The following is a 21,385-nucleotide window of genomic DNA, read 5'->3' as shown; positions in this document are numbered from 1 at the left end:
AAAATGTGAAAAAAGAAACAAAATACTTGATTGATTACAGCATGTCCCATAAAAATCCTGTTGCATATTAACTGATTTCTGAAAAATATCAGGAGCCAGTGTGGTTTCAATTTGAAATTTCTCTTCACTACCTGATAGTGCTATGCTAGGTATCTTTAACAACCCCTTATTTTTCATGCATATAAGACAGAAACAGGGGAAATGGTTTGTTTGCATAGTAACCTTGAGCTCTGGCATTTGATTTAGAACAGGTTTGTCAACTTTGCAACTATCATTTAAGTTTGAAAAGTGCTTTTCAATAGAAAAAGGATATGTAAGAGGTAGTGCTTTGTCAAGACATTCTTGCTTTTCTAGTTGATGTGAAACTTTTTCAGAAGTTGATTCAGAAACAAATAAACAGCTATACACAGGACTTGCAAGTTTAATGAGATTATTTTGCAAACAAGAGCTTGCACTTTCATTTTTACTATTTAATGCAGCCTGTTTTACAAGCTGTTGACAATTTATAGCATCAGAAATTACATTTAACTTTTGAAGAGGCACATTAGTATTTTGCAGTCCTAATTTTTGAAAGATACAGCATTCTTGTTCATAGTTTTTTTGATGCAGTTTTTGTTTAAACTTCAACTGACCAGCAATAAAATCAACACTTAACCTTTTATTGTGTTCTTTTTGCTCTTTAGGCTTTTCACAAAGTTTAATATCAGTTAAATCAATTTCATTCAAATGATTAGAGACCACTAGAGATTTATCTTTGGATAAAATTGATTCTGGTATATTTTCAGGCAAATGCAGAGCATTTTGAGGTAACTTTAGGTCGTGAGAGACATTAATGTTATTGACTTTCTTTTTAACCTTTGATGAAAAAGTATCATTCTTTTCTACTTCATCAAATGATGGATGAATAATTATGATGGATTCTTCTGATTCATACTGGGTAGATTGCAAGATTGAAACATTTTGTAATCCAGTGTTTAATGGAAGAGGTTTTTCAGTTTGAAATAAGACTGATGAGTCATAACTGGAACAATCACTTAAAGTAGGATCTTTAACAGAGAGTAGAAAAGATTGCTGATTTTTTTTTGACTGCTCAGTAGAATTACCTGCATGTAATGTTTTACTAGAATTTGAAGAATCATCAAAATGCAAAGGAGATGATACATGTCTGTCAAAATATGGTTGAGTTTTTATAACCATACTAGCCATTGATAACGTATCTCCAATATTAGGAGTGCAACTGATATCCAAATCAGGTTCTTTAGAGCTTGTTTTATTCTTTCTAGAAAAAAATTTTTTTTTCCGATGCTTTGTTCCCAACAGCTTATGAGCATCCTTTTTAACTATACCACCCTTTAACTTTGAAGGTCTACCACGATGACGTTGAAGAATAGGTTTCAGACTTGGATATTGTTTGTTTATCTCATTATTTAACTTAGAAGTAAGGAGCTGATCTTCACTAATTTTGCTTGAAATTTCAGAATCATGATTAAGGTGATTATTTAAATTTACTTCTTTATCATTTAAAACAACTTTAGTTTCAAAAACAGACTCCTTATTAGCCTTTAAAAATTTCTCAGCTGCTACTTCTTTTAAACAAAATTTTTTATCCTCTTCCTCTGATACAAAAATGTCACTAGATTTATTAGTTTCTTTCTGACGGCTGATAACAATGTGCTTGTCAGAAGTTTTTGTTTCACTATGTTCATTTTGAAGAGCTTTCCTTCTTTTTTCTTTTTCTTCTTTCCACTTCTTTTTGAAGAGCTCATATTTATCTTCAAATTTTTTGCATTTTCTACGCTTCATGAGCAATGGCGGAATTTCATTACCTGTAAGATGGTTAACAGATAATTTTAGATTCCTCTGGCAAACAGGTAATAAACTCACATTTATCAAAGTTTCCTTGCTATCATGGATATAAACATGGTCTTCTTTACTCTCTTTTGTTAAATTTAAAAAAGGATTGTGTGACTTATCTAAGGCTAAATTAGCCTCAGGTATATTCTTAATGTTTGATTCAAATTCTGCAACTGTTTGATCACCAGAATTATTAAAATTAATTGCAGCTAGTAGCAACTCCTTGTTTAAAGTATCTTTTGTTTTATGAATATCATCAATTTCATCTATAAATTTTTTTTCTTTTCTTTCTCTATTTGATCGTCTTTGTTGGAATGAATTAGTAGTAACCAATTTCCTTTTATGAAATGAAGGTTTAAAACTTTCTTTCACAGCTTTAACATTATTTTTGTGTTTAATTTTCCTCTTTAATTGCTCACTATCATCATTAGATACTTCTGAGATATTTCCCTTGATAGAAGAATTTATTACATCAGACTTTGTCTCATCAGGTATTTCAACATGATCTTTTTTGTAATAGCCAGATAGCAAGCTTTCATTTTCTAATGCATGGTTGTGATTTGAATTAAAATCAAAAACCATGGGCAATTTAATAGTGTTAGTTTTTTTACTAGGCAAAACATTTTCTATCAAATTTTTTTTCTTTGTTTTGAGACAATTCTTAAAATCAATTTGATTTACTTGTGATATATTTACCTCTAATGATTCTATTGTTGTCACAGGTTTAATTACATTTACATTTTCAACTTGTTTTTGAGCTTCATTCATTTGTAAAGAACTTATACTACTCTCATCCAAAGATGATCTTTTCTTAGAATCAATATCTTTAACATTATCACCAATATAATTTTTGATTGGTGTCAGATGGAGTTTTTCTTCATCAGATACCAATGGAAACATGACATACCCATGAGCATTTTTTTTCATAATAGCAACACCACTTGAAGGTTCAGAAAATATCTTGAAATGACTTTTTAAAAGTGGTTTTTTGTAAGCAAAACATTTTGAATTTTCATCAGTATCTTTAATTTCATTCTCTTTAGCTACCTGAGTATATTTAACAATACCTTTCTCTTCTGAGGCTAATAACTCTTCTTTTTCATCTTGATTTTTATAATGCTTAACTTGTGAAGATGATAATAAACTTTTTCTTGCTTTTAAACTGCTTTTTCTTCTTGAAACTATGTCCAGTGTGCTATGAATAAAAATAAAAAGATTTAAAAAAGCAATCTTTTCACTACAAACTCACTTTATCATACAAAACCTACAAATTTTTTGAATACTTTTTTGTATGTTTTAGTAAATGAGAATATTCCACTTTATTAGAATAAACCACATACCAATATAATTAACAACTAAAATCCATTGATACCAAGTTTCTTTGGTATCAAATGTTAGTACTCTGAGTTTATTTTAAAAACTTTTCTTTTAGATTTGAACTTTATAGAGGCTAATGAATATTTAAATATTTTAAAGAAACACAACATGCTTATCTTAGAATGGTGTTGTTGATGAATATAGCTAATTAAAAGGAAAGACTGAAAGACTAAAAGTACTTATTAAAAAGTTAAAATTGGTGCATAAGACTTAAACATTGTACTTTTCAATCTATAAAAAAGTAATTTTTATACTTTTCTGAAACATCTTGAATTGATGGATTTTGTACTTTAAATTGCTTTTTTGAGTGAAGTTCAGTGATGTAGTCAGCCATGGAAGCAGGCTCACTTAACTTTCTTTTCCCTCTACCACTTGGAGTTAATTGCTCTGTAGACTCATCTAATTTACAGGTTGCAACTATTTTCTTTCGAGGTGACCCAAAGCAGTATTTTCTGTAAAGTTTCTATAAGATGAAAGCATTTAAATAAGCCTTCTATTGAATCAACTTATTTTTTTAGATTATTTTACTTCTATTATTTACTCAAAATAATCTAATAATAACTTGATTGTAAATAATCAAACTATTATAACTTAAATTAATCTAAATTTGATTATAATCAAATTATTATCAGCTGTTTTTAAGTTATGTCTTTCTTATATAGCAGAAATACTTTAACAAAAAAGTTACTAAATAACTAAGTTTATACAAACAATTTATGATGAAAATAATTTTTCCAAGTTCCATCATTATGCAGTAATTTTTTAGTTAGTTATCATAATACAGTATGGTGTAGTTTTTTACTTAACGTAATGAAGTATGGTGTAGTTTTTTAGTTATCATAATGCAGTATGGAATATTTTGTGTGAAAATATTCCATACTGCATAATAAATTTACAGTAAGTTTTTTGGTGCTAATTTATTTTGTATTAGATTTTTAAGAAACAGAATTTAAAGAGAAGTAACATAAAAGGAAGAAGGTTGCTGAATAAAACTTTTGTGTCTAAATAAATCACTGTTAGAAAATTTTAGGGTGTATCATTAATGAAAACACTCGAAAAAATCCTTTTGAGGGGTGATAGTACATACCAATCGGATATCATTCCAAGTATTTTTAAAATCCAGGATTGGCGTCCGTGAGAGAAATTTGCATTTAAATATTTGCTTAAAACAGAAAAAAATGAAATTTTCATTGCTTGAAAAAAAATGAATTAAACAACCAAATAAAGTTTATTTTAAGTCTTAAAATAAAAAAGTCTTAAGTTTATATTAAGTCTTAAAGTTTATTTTGAAGCAGATAAGCATTAAAAGTGCACTTGATAAAAATTGAGTGTTTTTTTGTTATTTGCCACAGCCCTACAGCTTAAAATTTGTCAAAATTGTTATTGTTTTCTGTTACAGTTAAACTTGAATTTTTCGTGTTTTTAGTAATTTGCAAAAAAATTTAAGTGAAGAAATTAAAGTTTTGAAATGCCAAACAAAGCAAAATCTCACACCAAAGGTGCAGAGGTTGTGGCAGAAGACACCAAAGGTGCAGAGGTTGTGGCTTCTTCTGTGTTGAAAACACATGATTCATCACCCAATGGTACTGTGCAACTTAGCCATGCAAGTGGAAGTCCTAAATTACCACTCAAACTTGGTATGTCCATTTGATCAATTTAGAAATTGATATTTTCTTGTTTATGCCTTAGAAAACCGATATTCATAAATCCACCATTCAATTTTTAAAAAATATTTAATTTTGTTTTAGGAAAAGCAGCACCAACTCAACTTTTCAAGGAACCACCTTCTGCTGAAAGCTTAGTGAAAGTTCAGCTTAATACAGGGCTATTAAGAGAGTTGTTGAGCCTTACTTTGCTAAAAAATTTTCAGAACAAGGAAAGTTGCTTGATGACTACTTCACTGTTTCAAAAGTAAAATTTTCCAATTGTGATACAATCAGAGATGTTGTACATTGCAAGGATGTTGCCAGCCTACTGCAGTTTGTGTTATATGCACGAAATGTTTCTGATCAGCCCCTTGTTAAGATTGGAGTTGATGGGGGTGGAGACTTTCTTAAGATGAGTCTGGGTGTTCTAGAGACAACTCCAGAACCAACAAGTCCAGTCTTAAAATCACCGAAGCTTTGCAGCTCTTCCTTCAAAGACTCTGGAGTAAAAAAACAGCTTTTAATTGCCATCTCTGAAGGAATGCCAGAAACATATGAAAACATACAAAACCTTTTGAAACTAACACAGCCAAATTCAATTCACTTTGTTTTGTCTTGTGACATGAAAGTTGCAAATATCATCTGTGGAATTCAATCCCATGCCAGTAAACATCCATGGTGTTGGTGTGATGCTGATTCTTCAAAACTTGGACAATGTGGTTCTTTGAGAACATTTGGAGGCATTAAAAAAGCACACCAAGAATTCATTGCTCATGGAAATGATGTGAAAAAAGCTAAACAATTTGGAAATGTCATCCACTCACCTTTGTTGAACTTCCCAGATGAGTCTCTTATTCTGGATGCAATCCCACCCATGGAACTTCACTTGCTTCTTGGTGTTGTCAACCATCTCTACAAAAACTTGGCCAACATTTGGCCAGAATGCAAGACTTGGCCTGAGGCATTAAACATCCCTCTGCAGCCCTTCCATGGTGGACATTTTCAAGGAAACCACTGCCAAAAGCTGTTGAAAAATGTAGACATTCTTCAGGAAAAGGCTGAAGCTGCAGCTGCATTTGCAGCATTTCCATTCATTGACACATTCAGAAAGTTTGAAAAGATGGTCGTGGCTTGTTTTGGAATGCAGCTTGATAAAAATTACCAAGAACACATTGAAAACTTCAGAAGTTCATACCATGATCTTCCTGCAACCATCACACCAAAGGTTCATGCTGTATTCTTCCATGTGTCTCAGTTTATCTCTCACAATCATAAAGGTCTTGGCCATTATAGTGAACAAGCCACAGAAGCACTTCATTCAAATTTTAAGCCTCACTGGCAACGGTTCAAGAGGCAGACAACTCACCCAGAATATGGAAAGCATTTGCTTAACTGTGTTGTTGACTTTAACAGTAAGCATGTTTAGTTAGTGTAACGACATTCCAAACAGAAAGAAGAAAAAATTTGGTAGAGTAGAATAGAAGCCTATTTTTAATTTATTTTCTAAAACTAGTCTTTAGAAGCCTCTTTTATTCATGTGTTGCTTTGCTATTTTTGCAAAATGTATAATTTTTGAATGAAATACAGAAAAAAACAATGTTCTATAAAGTTTTTCAATCAAGAATACGGGTTTTAATTATGACTATTGTAGGAAAACATTGAAAAGCAAATTTCTCTCACGGACGCCAATCCTGGATTTTAAAAATACTTGGAATGATATCACATTGGTATGTACTATCACCCCTCAAATGGATTTTTTCGGGTGTTTTCATCAATGATACACCCTAAAATTTTCTAACAGTGAAATCCATATTCTACCACAATATTGGATTAGATTTTTATCTCAGAATTATATTACTAATATAGAATGCCCAAAAGAAACTGCATGTGAGAATATAAAGATTTACTAAACAAATTTTGCATTTTGGAAATTCTATAATCCAGAGAGAATCAATCTAATCATGAGTATATTCTGCTATGTAAGCAATTACTTAAAAATGCAGAAAGAAAAACTCAACATTATAATCTTATTCTTATGAACAAGATATTTCAAAGAAATTCTAAAGTTGTAAAGCAAAGTTTATGTAAAGGTTATAGATCCTCAAGAATATAAACATTTACCTATTCCTTCCTGTTAAATTTCAGTAAGTTAACTTAATCATTATACTAAAGTTATAGCATAGTTTTGCTAGATTGAAATTTAATAATAATTGCTATTTTTGATAAAGTTTATATTTTTGAATTAAACAATGGCAAGAAAATATGAGTTATCAGTAGAAAAATGATAAACAATATTTACATTTTTCTAAGAAAAATATTGAATGGGACAAGTTGCAAAAAAAAAATTTAATATTTACCAGCATAAAATATTTAAAAAAGAAGGAAGAAACAGGAAGTATGGTCAATAAGAAACAAGGACATCAGCAAATTACATCTACTACAGAAGACAAGAAATATTTGTACTGGAAATAAACTATTAACTACTCCAGAAATTAAAAATAGTATGAATAGTTCACAAGAAGATCCAATACTTGTCACAGCAATGTAGAGTCAATTGATGAAAACAGTGCTTGGTGGTAGAAATGCCAGAAGGGAACCACTTCTTTGGCCCCAAAAAAAGAAAAAAAAGACTACAGAGGCCACAAACTGAATAATGTCTGTTGATGACTGGAAAAGTGTTCTTTTGAATAGCAAGTCAAAGTTCCTGTATTTTATTCTCTTCAGTCAATTTGCATTTCTATAACTTCCAAGTACCTCAACAACTTTTTTAGTAACTTTCTGTGTCACATTAAGATGTTAAAATAAGAATTAAAAAAACAAAAAACCTTTGTTCCTTTTTTGTTCAAAATACCTTCAAGTAAAAACTTGCAACAATAACCTTTACCTCTTGGCACTAAAATAGCTTTTACCTCTTGGCACTACAATAACCTTTACCTCTTGGCACTACAATAACCTTTACCTCTTGGCAGCAGTTTTGAGCTCCTGGTGACTATTAGCAAAAGTTTTTATTGATTTATGATGGTTTGGGGGCAATCTTTAGCTAAACCTACAATCAATAACTTTATCTTACTTACACATTAGATCCATTAGAAGATGCAGCTGAGAAAGCATTAAATTTCAGTTGTATCAGTTCTTAAATATCACTCTGCAGGTGTTAATGCGTAAGAATAGCAGCCTATATGAAGGGATTTAGGAACATTGATCTATTTGTATACTTTGTCAGCCCTGAGCTCTATAATAAATTTAGAAATTTAGTTCACAAACCTTACAAAAAGTGGATGTTTTAGCAGTGGAATGTCTTTCTGAGCTAATAATTTTGTCTTTCACTTTCATGAGCCCTTCACAGCAAGACCATACACAGCAAGGATGTATATTGTACATATCTTTAAAGTAATCATGCAGCAAATATTTCTTAATCCTTGACTGGTATAAACTAGCATTTGTTGAAATATGTAACAATAAAGCTAGGATCCACAGTTATTACTGAAATAAAACAAGATACCCAGCAACAGGGCTTGAGAGCCAGAGCTAGGGCTGAAGCCAAAAAAAACCTCCAGGTCCTGGCTTTCAAATTAAAGTTTTTAAACTTCTTTAATTGAAAAAAAAATTAAAATGCAAATCACAGTCTTCACTTTGACATTTTGTTAAGTGGCTTACCTAAATAGGATTACTTTCTCATAAATACTTATATAAGAGTAGCCTATAAGCCTAGTCTACATGCTATAGAGACTTTGGGAGTGGAAAAAATGTTATGCTTCATATTTTTAATTTATCATACTCAGTTACTTAACTTTGGTCTATTTATTTTCAGAGATTTTATTTTGTGCAACAGGCACCCAATTAAAGATTACAGCCTAAATACTTGTTATAAATCTATATTTAATTTACCTTTTATTTAAAAGAAGAGCTAAAACAAAAAAATTTTAAATTATTTTTCAAATATGCATAGGCCTAGGCCAAAAATTTAGCGTGTTTGACTTTTTCAAAGAGTTTGAAGATGGTCAAGATTGTATTTGAATTTTGTGAAGAAACTGATACTGAACAAAATTTTGTGAGATGTAAACAAACACTTAAAAAAACCAACAGTTAAAACTAGTACTTCAACATGAGCATCCAATTTGATGCAGCACTTAAGATGGGTACATCCTGCAGTGTTCAAGGAAATGGAAAAAAAAAGGAAGAGAATGAAAAGAAAAAATCTATCTCTATCAGTTTCTCTGCTAGTTCCTCAGCATCATCAAGCCAAGAATGTCAATTAAATAGTTGCAGATTTCTTACTAGCAAAACAATAACTATTTCCTTAACATCAGTTCCGTTTAAGAATTATCTTATTGAGTTATTAGTAAAAAAAATTCCATTCCTCCTTCTGTCTTTTGTAAGCCAGCTATGCAAGGTTTATTAAGTGAAATGGCAAAAAAATGAAAAGTTAAATCAGATAGTAACAGTATTTGATGTCTGGTACTACAAAAAGCTGATGAAGATAAATTAGCTCTAGAAAACTATTAAAAGGACTTCTACAGATAATACCTCAATTACGTTAAGCACACTTATGAAGCTAAATATTGAGCAAGAGGAAATTGAAGAATGTGAATTAGATGCAGAGACTTCAAAAGAACACAATTTAAATCAAATAATGTTTGAAATGCAGAACCTCTCAAAAGTCCATCACATGCATTGTTGGGTAGGTACATTACAGCATGCCATTTGGGATGGATTACCAGAAAGAACTGCAACTTATCTTATCAGTTAGATTAGGCAAGTTGTGGTGACTGAAAGAAAACCTCACTTTGAAAAAATAAAACAATGAGCTAAAAAAGTAGCAGTTTTAGATAAAGCTACTAAGTAGCATATACTGGATGATTGATCACTTGTTAGATCTAAAACCAGTTTCTATTGATATGGCAAATTCACAAGTTACATATCAGTTATGTTGTGGAGCAAAGTGAAAAATCTGAAAAATTTGCTGTACCAACCATGTTTTGTTACGAATTTCAGAGTGAAGATCACTATCTGTTTTATAGGAGAAGAAAACATAACTGAAAGTATTAGAAATAGAAAGCAAAGGAGAGAAGCAAATGCAATGAAAAATAAAGTAATACTTACTGGTGTTTCTCTGGATCCTATGTACTGATGTTTGTTAACAGATGAACAAAAAATTAAGGGAAAAGATGTTACATGTGATATACCTGTCAGAATTACAAAACCAGAACTGGAAATTAAATCTATAACAGAAATTGAAAGTGTTTCATCTTCTTAAATTTTAGATATAACAGAAATTGAAAGCATTTCTCTTCACACTTTGGATAACAAGTTTAAAATTATTGATGAAGAACTTTGAGCTAAAAATTCTCAGCTTGACCTTCAAATGGATCCAGACAATTAACAAGCTGGTATTGCTGCCCCCCCCCCCTTAGTGGTTTAAGCTTGCAGTACATGAACCATTTGATGAAATTTGGAGAAAATTAATCATCATTCAAAGATGATTACAATGTGACGATTACAGCATTAAAAACAATAGGATCGGAGATCATAAGAGAAAGAGCTATAAAAAGTATGAAGGCTATTATAAATTAAGATAAATTAAGGCTATGATAAATTATGATAGATTAAGTTTTCAAGTTTTGTTTACAATGCTATATGCTTTTATATGTTAAAAAAGCTAAAGCATTTTACTTTTTGTCTTTACTGTGAGCCTAAACCATTTAATATTATCTATTCTTTTTCACCTTAATTTTTAATAAAGTTGGTATGTAACAACTATTATATGCAAAATTAGACGAACTTTGATGCCTTATACATTTACTATCTTGAGATTTTGACTAGAGTCTAATACCTTAAAGATGGGAATTGTCATAGTATGTTTCAAAAGATTACTTGCTGCTGCATCAAATGCATCTATATAAATTATTATCTTCCTTGTTTTAAAAGGAGACATGGCATGCTTTAATACTTTTCTTGTGCATTCTCTTCATATTTAAACAATTATGTAGTAAACCAGTTTCAAGGAAAACAATATTGATTTAACGATTTGTAATTTTGATCCTCTAAGATAAACAAATAAATACTAAAAATACTTGCACAAATTTTTACTTCCCAATCTCTTTTGAATAATAATATATCACATTTGAATTTTAAGCCTATAAGTTAATTTTATATATATATATATATATATATATATATATATATATATATATATATATATATATATATATATATATATATATATATATATATATATATATATATATATATATATATTCTTTACTGATATTTAAACTTTATCTTATTCATCTTCTATAATAAAGTAGTCTCTAATGATTCTGCAAAAATTCTGGGTCAATTCCTTGTTCCCTAATGGGGTTTTTTGGCCCCTTAAAGCATAAAAATTGACCTATAAAAAGCAATTTTACAGCTATTAAACTTTTTTATTTTTATGAGTAACTAAAAGAGTTTTCACATTAAGAAAAAAAGCTAAGTAAATCAAATGGGTCAGGTGGATCTTTTTACTCTGATGGATGCTCTTCGATATAACCTTTTTTACTATGAGAAAATTAAACTGTGTCTTAGAAGAAGTAATTATCGTGACCAGTTTTCTAATTTGAGAAATACTTATGAAAAAATTTGTGCTGAAGTAGAGAGTTTACGGCAAATACAAATTTATTGATACTAAATATCAACGAAAAGAGGAAGGTTATTAGGATTACAGGATTATATATAAAGGATTATTATCAAATGGAAGAGAGCAACCAGTTTAGCAAATAAAAGGACATCTTCTAAACAAGAAATTGCTCATAAATTGATTGTTATAGATAAACAATTTAATATAGCAAAATGTAAATGTCCTGTGAAGAGATAAAGATATTCACAAAAAAGTAAAATTCCTTGTGTAGAACTTCAATTTAGGTCCAAAGAAATAAGATAGGATCTCAGAGCAAAATGCAAATAGGATAGGTTGATAGAAAGGAAGCTAACAGACAGAAAAGATATATATAAAGGAAGAACAAATCAAAGACAGCTAAGATAGTAAGAAGTGTGGGTTCTTTTACAGTAAGTTTTGATTACAAAACTAATATCAAACTAGATGATTGTAATGACAAGTAATGACAAGTTCTTAAATGTGGATGCTGTTAGATTGACAGCTATAAGATTTGGTGTATCTAATAGAGCAGCTTCAGCAATTTATACATTAAAATTAGTTAAAAATGCAGGTCTTAATAATAATAATATTCCTATCACAAGCTTCACCATATAAACAAATTTAAATTCCCTATATATATATATATATATATATATATATATATATATATATATATATATATATATATATATATATATATATATATATATATATATATATATATATATATATATATATATATATATATATATATATATATCCACATGGTATGCTTTTGTCCATTGGGTATAGGAATTGCAAAATTTCAGGCTGATTGTGCAGTCTACAGTCAAACTATTGTCAACATTACTTTCTAGCATCAGCGCTTAAAATTTTTGTAAGACGCTGTAATGCAAATTGTAAACTCATTTACTTACATGTGTGCTAACTATAAATTAACTTGCTTAATTTACAATAAATTTACACAAGTAAGTAAATGAATTTATAGTAAATTAATATACTATAAATTCATTTACTTACTTAGTGCTAATGTACATGCATATCTCTTTAACTTTAAAGAACTACTGAATAACATCTTTTTTACTTAAAGATGTTACTGAATTAATATTGAATTGGCATCAAACTGAAACTGAAGTATTGAACTTTGATATATTGGGTGTACTTCAATTTCATAATTAAATGGATTTCAGTTCCATGATTAAAGTGAAGGATGAACCCTTTTAGAAAGTTTTAAATTATCTTTTGATGAATTTATTTTTATTTGGATCTCCAACATTGCTAAATCAAAGAAAAATGTGGACCGCATAAATGCTATTGTTAATGGGAATAGTCTGGAAAAACTGTTGGCTATTTTAAAGAGGAACAGTATACGCTGAAATGCCTGTATTAAAGCAATTTAATACAGGCATTTTAGGGCTTCATAACGGCACATGTGATGTGTTAGAGTTGAAGAAGCTCTGATGAGTGAAATGGTCTGGAGATTGTATGCAGCCATCATATCATGGAAGTTGTCTTTTCAAATGTTTTCACATCACTGTTTGTTTCATCTGAAGGTCCATCAATTGGATTATTGAAGCAATTTCAGAAACATTCACCAACAGTGATCCAAGATGCTAATTTTACAACAACTGATAAACTGTTTCAGGATCCAATATCGAAGAACATGCAACAGGGGGAATGCTTATCTATTTACCATCTGCTTTTGAAACACATCAGCTAAGGGATGATTATCAGGAATTTTTATTTATCCTTTTAATTTCTCAGTGGGCACTAATGCAGTAAAAAATTTCAAGCTCCCAACCTAACACATCATCAATGGTAAAAGCCTTTATGCACTAAAAGTCTTTCTTGAGAAATCTGAGATCATTTCCTGGTGCAGATATAGAAATGATGCTTCCATCCAGGACTTTAGGTAAACTTTGTCGTGACATACATTGCACAGAGCTCCTGCTCTTCTCACTTTAGTTTAAATTGGTTATGAAACATCTGAGTTTTTAAGGAGTAAATTACTTTACAGTTAGAGAGATAAGTTCTGAACAAAAATTATTTATTTTAAAGAAATAAGCTTTGGCAAGTTATTTCAGAAAAAAATAAGTTTTAATGAAAGCTTTTATGATTATTCTGAAAGCAAGTTTAATTAAGATTTCAGATAACAAAAATAAAATTACGTTAGTTTTTGTTTGCTCAAAATTTAGCAATTTTGCAAGGGGTGTTAAAATTGTGAAAAAAGATATTTATCTGAACATAAAATAAGTTTTCAGAGTAAAAATTAAAACATAATTTTTAAGCAACAATTCAAGGTACCATGGTGTGACCTAACAAAGTCCTATGCTTTAAGAAAGTCCTAATTTAGGAAATGATAAATTTCGTATATATAAAAGAAACATTTGCGGAAAACAACTTTGTTGTTTTAACTAGATATCTAGTTAAATAAAATAACAAAATTTTTTTCTCTTGGCTAGACGACTGAAGACTTGTCAGTGTGAGCTGCAATACATGGCTCAATTGAACAACTAAAGAATGAGCTTTTTTAATACAAGCAATTTTTGCTGTTTTGTTCGATTTAAATTTAAAAGTACGAAATCGAGGATCTAAATACCCTCAATTTTGTACTTTTAAATTTAAGAAAATCTTCATATCTTCGATTAAAACTTTCTTTGAGTTTAATGGCGAGATTCATAACTGTACAATTATTTGATTCACTTTTAAAGTTAGCAAAATAATCTGTTAATTTATAAATGGTTGGTAATATCATTGAACAAGTCGTATATTGTGATCTGCTTAAAATTTTTGTAATATCATGTATTGGTTCTAATAAATCAATTAGCTCACCAATGATTTCCAGTTCCCAGCTTTTTAGCAACAATTTTTTATTATCTTTGTTCTCTGGTTTGATTAAAACATCTTGTTTTAATTTGTTAATTGAACATTTATCTTCTGGATTGTCAATTTTCATATTATTAAATTCAACACAACTAACTAACACCTGTTCCATAAAATTTGAGACTGGCTTTAAACTTGAATAAAAACTTAAATAAACACGATAAAAAATTTTTTTTTTTGATATGTTCTTAGAATTAAATATGTAGAATAGGAAAATAAAAATAAACTTATCACAAGACTCTATATCTTCAAATTTGATCAAGTCTGGTATTGGTACCTTGTACCAGCTTTTGTACAGCATTTAGGTCAAGTCTACTGGCACAATAACGAATCCGACGCTCAAGGTTTGATATATTATTTGTAGACCATCCATTCTTGTACACATCCCGCTTAAGCATTGCCCAAAAATCCTCTTTAGCACAAGCTTCTGGTAAGTTTGCTAGATTGTCTTTTTTTGAACAAATGGTATCTTCTGGGTTTTTAACCATTTTGTTACCAAATTAGCATAGTGAGATGTTGCTAAATCAGGCCAAAAGATATACTTGGTGTCTCGATAATATTTATTAATAAAAGGTTACAAGCGCTTTTGTAAAGACTGTTTTAAATAGATCTCTTGGTTTACCGCTTGGCCAGAAGGAACAATGTAAATAGATGTGACCCCTCGAGGGAAGATTGGCATCATACAAGTAATTTTTTTTCAAATTTTGCAACATCATAATACTTAACAATGTTTGGTGTCAATTTTTGATCATTTGAATAGTATGCATTATTACCAGCCAGTGTGCTATTTGACAAAGTAACGTATGACTCATCGTCAATAATAAATTCATGGTTGCAATATTTTGAATAGTCGACCACATTTTTGGCGACCTCAAAGCCTCTGTTCAGGAGTTCTGCTTGGTCTTTTTTTTCTTTTATAACAATGAATAGGCTTTTTAAAGCATTTAAAGATTCGTCCAATGATGCTTTTGCTACAACCAAGTCTTCTAGAAGCCTTTGAAAGTGAAATACCTCTTCGATTGTTACACATTTTCCTTAATTTGATGCGGTTGTTTTGTGTATTAAGAGTAGGCCTTCTTCCACTTCCAGCTTTGCGACCCATTTATTTATTTTGATCATAACTGTTTATATATCTATAAATTGTAGCTTTTGAGTACCCCTCCATCTTGAAATGGTTCCAAACAACGTGTTTTCCATCTTCATATCTTTTTTTATAAAAATTATACACACAGCTTTTTAGGGCTTGTTGATTTGGCATTTTAAATTGTTATCTAAACAAAAAATAATCAGAGAATTTATATGCTAATTGAAAGAGGAAAGATAGAGCTCTCATTTGATACCAAATACTAATTATTTTATCAAGCTTATTAATTAAATATCGCTAATTCCAGTTAGTCTCAAGTTTTATGGAACAGGTGTTAGCTGAGCAGAAAGTTTATTACTATGTTTAAATAAGCCAACCAGTTTCCTTTAATTTTTTTAAAATTATGAAAACGCAATCATTTTCTTCAGTTGGTTGCTCATTCTCTTTTACAAGAACATCTTTAACAATTGAATTTAGTATGTGACCAAAACAAGGTACACTACTGGCAATTAATTGGAGACCAGCGGTTAAAAACAATACTTACATTTCAAAAATAAATATATCTGATTATCATAATTGCACTTCTTTATTTTTGGATCAAAAATATATAGAGCACAATAAATAAGTGGAAAGAATAGGATATGGGCATTTTTGCACCCAAAAATTTGCTTATGTACAAAAGTATACAAAAGTAAGTTCTGAGTTCTTCCAGCATAAAAGACAATACAAGTATTATTTTTAACTGTTACTTTATTTTGATTAATGACTTGTAATTGATATTAAAAATATAATTTTTCTCATTGGTAGCTTCTTGTAGATACTTTATGTAGATCCAATATAGTATGCGATGACTTGCAAATGAATATACAAATATTGTTTTATTTGAACTGTTTATTTTTTTTTTAGTTTCTATTTTGTTGTACTAAAATGGCTCCAGTTTGAGAATTAAGCTTTGAACAGAGAGTTTGCATTGTTTTATTTGATGAAGGTGTTTCAGAAAGAAAAATTGCTGAAAGAATGAAAATATCAAAGACTGGAGTTCACAATACAATCAAGCGTTTTAAGGAAACTGGTCAATAATGTGACTTACCATGACCTGGACAGCCTAGAAAGATAGATGAACATGGTGATCGTCGTATTACGAAATTCTCTATATCAAACAGAAAATTAACAGCTCCACAAATAATGAGAGAATACAATGAAACTGCTGAAAAACTTGTTTGTGTCCGGACAATAAGAAACAGTTTGATGAAAACTGGGCATGTAGTTGCCAAAAAACTGTTGCTAAGGAAAGCAAACAAGGTGAAAGGACTACAATAGGCTCGCAAACATGCCAACTGGAAAATATTTGTATGCCGGCACCAGAATGAACGTTACATTCCGCAGTGCATTGTGGCTACTGTTAAGCATGGAGGAGACTCAATAATTGTATGGGGTTGTCATCGAATGGTGGTTCGACGCCAGCCTGAAACTGCTGAAAAACTTGTTTGTGTCCGGACAATAAGAAACCGTTTGATGAAAGCTGGACTTAGAGGGCATGTAGCTGCCAAAAACTGTTGCTAAGGAAAGCAAACAAGGTGAAAGGACTACAATTGGCTCGCAAACATGCCAACTGGACAATATTTGTATGCCGGCACCAGAATGAACGTTATATTCCACAGTGCATTGTGCCTACTGTTAAGCATGGAGGAGGTTCAATAATGGTATGGGGTTGTTTGCAGGTCACAAAATAGGAGATTTGATCAGAGTTCGTGGAATTTGAAAAAGGAGCAATACAGAGAAATTTTGGAGAATCATGCCATTCCACCTGCTCATCGAATGGTGGTTCGACGCCAGCCTATTTTTATGCAAGATAATGACCCAAAGCACAAATCTAAACTTTGTACAAACTATCTGAATCAACTAGTACAAGAAAAAACCTTTACTTTAATGGACTGGCCTGCACAGTTACCAGGCCTCAATCCCATTGAGCTTCTTCGGGATGAAATAGACCGGTATGTGAAGAAATTCCAAGTAAAATCTGAGGAACATTTATGGAAGTTACTGCAAAAGGCTTGGAAAACTGTAACCATGGAAACTTTAAACAAATTAATCTTTCATAAGCCAAGAATATGTGAAGCAGTAATGAAGAAACGTGGTGGTTATTTTGATGAATGCAAAGTTTGAAACTTGTGCAAAATAATAAAGACCTTATAATTTAACTTTTTAATGTTTGTTAAGTTTTCCATTTGTTTAGAAATATTTGGGAAGAAAACTAAATAAAGTATATTTCATGAATTAATTTGTAGTTTCTTCATTCACTAAGATCGAAAAAAACAAACAAAAATATAACTGATAGATTTAATTGATTTTTAATAGAATTACTGTTTTCTCATCACTGGTCTCAAATTAATTGCCGGTAGTGTATATACAATTTATTCATTAGATCTTAAATATAGACTAGTATGAGCTTTTGGGCTGTGCTTTAATGCAATGCGAATCGATTTCAAAAAATAATTTTGATCAACAAAACTTATAGTGGCGCTGATATATGAATGCAAGGCTTGTGATGTTCATCCATCTGTTGTTAGATGGCAAAATTCAGCTTTGATTAAAAGATGCATAACCTTTATTTTAAATGATTCAAATTTGAGCGGCACTATTTCATACGAAAACCATTGTCTAATCAGCAATTTGTACTTGCTATCTAGCACTTTGATAAAATTGTTATTAACAATTGACAGCGGTTGGCCTGTTTGAAGAATAAAGTTACACATAGATTCTTCTAAATCTCTATATTTCTGCGAGCTTGAACAAAATGAGTAAGAGTTTGCAAATGCAGCTTTGATAGATCGATGACCAGTTGTTGTACTTGGATGTTTAGACTCTTTAATATTGAGCTGGTATTTTTATTGTACTTTAGCTCTTTGTAGAGCCAATGTTTTTTACAAAATAATTCCAGACTTTACTTTTATGAAAATTATTATTCATCATTTTGTTTCTACCATAAAAAGAGAATAAAAGTAAATAAAAATTATATTAAAATTACGTCAAAAGAATAGCATAAAATCTCTTCATTGTTCTCTGTCGTTTTGTCTCTCTTATGTTTAGTTGCACAGCTTTTAAGTGCATTCATAGGAGAATTTCTTCATAAGGAAATATTCTCTGAATGGATTTATTTGTGTACCAACCATTATTATTAATAGTCCAAAGGGAGCTATACCAATCTTTAACAATGTCTAAAGGGAGTTAAACCAATCGTTGATAATGTTCATTGTGAAATATTGCCTACCAATCACTACATAATGTATTGAATTTAATTAAATATAAGAATACTTGTAATTTCATTTGAATTTTAAAAATGTTAATTTTTTAAATTCTCTCTGTTTAAATTCAAATGAAATTATATAAGCAGTATTCTTACATTATTTTATCTTATATATTATCTTATATAAAAATGATACAGAAAGAATTTAAGAAATGTTAGTTTTTTTAATTTTCTCAGTATCATTTTTCACAATTAATACAAATTAATAAACAGTTCAATTTAAAAAAAAACAGTGGCGTAGCAAGGTGGAGACAGATTGGGCCAACTAAATCTTTTTTGGGGTGACAGATTTATTAAACTTCTTATCTTATTTGCATCATTTTGTTTTAAAAAGCATCAACTGGTTACTATAATGAGAAAAAGGAAATATATTAAGTCGTGCTATATACAGTAAGCATAGAGTTAAGTTTATGTAACACAGGAAGTTAGGTTCAATGTTTAGATATTTGGCTGACTTAAAAAAACCGTTATGAATAAAATTCTTACACATAGCTCTATCTTTAAAAATAATTTATTTTTTTAATTTAAACTACTAATAAAGATATCTCTTTACTAATTGGTCAGCATCATAACAAAATTAAAGGTTAATAAAGCTATATCAAGTGAAAAAATAGAAATAAGGATTTTAGAATGATTACCCGACTAAATCAACTTTTAGTCGATTAGTAGGAAACCCATAGCCGATTAAATAGACTATTCGATCTTTCAAAGTCTACTAATTTTGACTTTTGACTAGTTGACTTTTAGTCGATTTAGTTGAAGTCAATAGCAACACTTTTAAAAAAGTATTTGGATACTTATTTAAAATTGAAAATTTGTTAAGTTTCTTGCCAAATTTTTTTTCACGATAAAATTTTTTGTTCAGATACTTATCTCTCTAACTGTAGCCATCCACCATTTTCATCAGGCTGATGAAAATGATGATGGAGATTCTTGGTGAGGGAACAGCACCAAGAAAAAATATTGGTATCTCCTGCAGTTCTTGATAATCATCTAGGAATTGTTATTTTCTGCTCAAGTGCCATTTCTGTCCAGTCTAAGTTAATAGATTTCTGATCTCCTATCAGTTGAAACAACACTTCACTATCTGCATCTGTCTGAGACTTACCAATTTGTTTCACCTGATTACTTTGAAATAGGAGAATGTCTGGGGCAAAGTATTTTAGTTTAAATAAACTATTACACTAAAGCAACCCTTAAGCTTACATTTTCAGAACTAAAAAACAAAAAAAAATTAGAAAGAGATCACTTTTGATTAAAAATATACAAACATGTGAAACATTCATTTAATCAGCATGAGTACAAGTCAGGAGTGAAAGTTACACTGAACTTCAGACACAGCTGTTAGTGTAATATTTTCATAGTTTCTTCTGATTTGTTGAAAAGCTGGAAGCATTATATGGAATTTGCTAAACTAAAACAATCTTCATTCTAGAACAGTCTTTGACAGATTCTTAAAGCCAGAGTGTTAATATCATCAGCTTTTGAAAACAATTTAGTTGCTAAATATAAAACTTAATGCTAATGTGCAACTTTTTAAAATATTCAATCCTCAAATGGCACTCTGGTTATATTATACTATATTATATTATATTATATTATACTATATTATATTATATTATACTATATTATATTACATTATACTATATTATATTATATCATATTATATATTATATTATATATAAATATATATATATTTATATATAATATAGTATAATATAATATAATATAATATAATATAATATAATATAATATAATATAATATAATACACATATGTATACATATATATTTCTTTTTCTTTTTCAGAATGAGTTTAGACAACAATATGCTCTTTTTTCGCACAACACTGAAAATATCTTAATTTACTAATCAACCTTAATTTCATAGAACAATAGTGTGTAATTAAACCTGGCACTCTGGTTATAAATTATAGAAAATGGTGTAAAATTAAACCTGGCACTCTCTTTTATGAATTAGCACCAAAAAATTTTTTTTACAAAATATGTTATTTTTAAATCTTACTTTTTAAAACTTATATAAACTTACCTCTGTGTCAGGTTTCAAAGAAGCTTTATTGATATTTTTCTTGACACCATCATAAAATGTCACTTCAACAATAGCTGAATTAAAAAAAAAAAAAAAAATTCAATAATAAAAAAAATCATGGAAGATAAAATATAGCTTGATTTCTTAAAGCAAACTACATTATTTCCTAAAATGAACTACATTACTTTTTAGAAGGAAATATAGAAGGAAGAAAATACTTTTCTGGTTTTCATTCAATAGAATCTGGTTTTCCTTCTATAGAATTTCCTACTTAGGGTAAATATTACCTTTTTTGGTCCATTTTGGATTATTTGGATTTACCTAATTTTTTTTTACTATGACAGCAGAAAACCATGCAGTGCACAGTGGGCCAGGTGGTAGACAAAACCTCAAAAACAAATATTCGAAATACTTCCAACTACTTAGTATATTATGTATATAAGAGCATAATGTATGGTTTAAAACATTATTTGTAGTTTGATAGTACATCATAAATGTATAAATATCATTTACAATTGAATATATTTAGAAATTCATTTATTAATTTTTA

General features: G+C 29.7%; 1 protein-coding gene across 6 annotated transcripts in view; it reads right to left on the bottom strand.

The window, feature by feature from the left end:
• The window catches only part of LOC145188703 (uncharacterized), a 63,117-nt gene that overhangs the window by 26,092 nt on the left and 15,640 nt on the right, over positions 1–21,385 (bottom strand). For all 6 annotated transcript variants that reach the window (XM_090086606.1, XM_090086611.1, XM_090086608.1 and 3 more), the window contains exons 5-7: positions 20,836–20,909; positions 3,486–3,694; positions 27–3,049 (exon numbers count right to left, since the gene is read on the bottom strand). In XM_090086606.1, coding sequence (XP_089942732.1) covers positions 27–3,049; positions 3,486–3,694; positions 20,836–20,909 — 3,306 coding nt within the window. The remainder of the gene's footprint in view (positions 1–26; positions 3,050–3,485; positions 3,695–20,835; positions 20,910–21,385) is intronic.

This window comes from Hydra viridissima, unplaced genomic scaffold (assembly GCF_058129835.1).
Source record: "Hydra viridissima isolate aposymbiotic clone 2 unplaced genomic scaffold, HvirCarnegie_v1 scaffold_5, whole genome shotgun sequence".
Classification (NCBI taxonomy): Eukaryota; Metazoa; Cnidaria; class Hydrozoa; order Anthoathecata; family Hydridae; genus Hydra; species Hydra viridissima.
The sequence above is the reverse complement of the archived record's forward strand: the minus strand, read 5'-3'. Positions and strand labels throughout refer to the sequence as shown.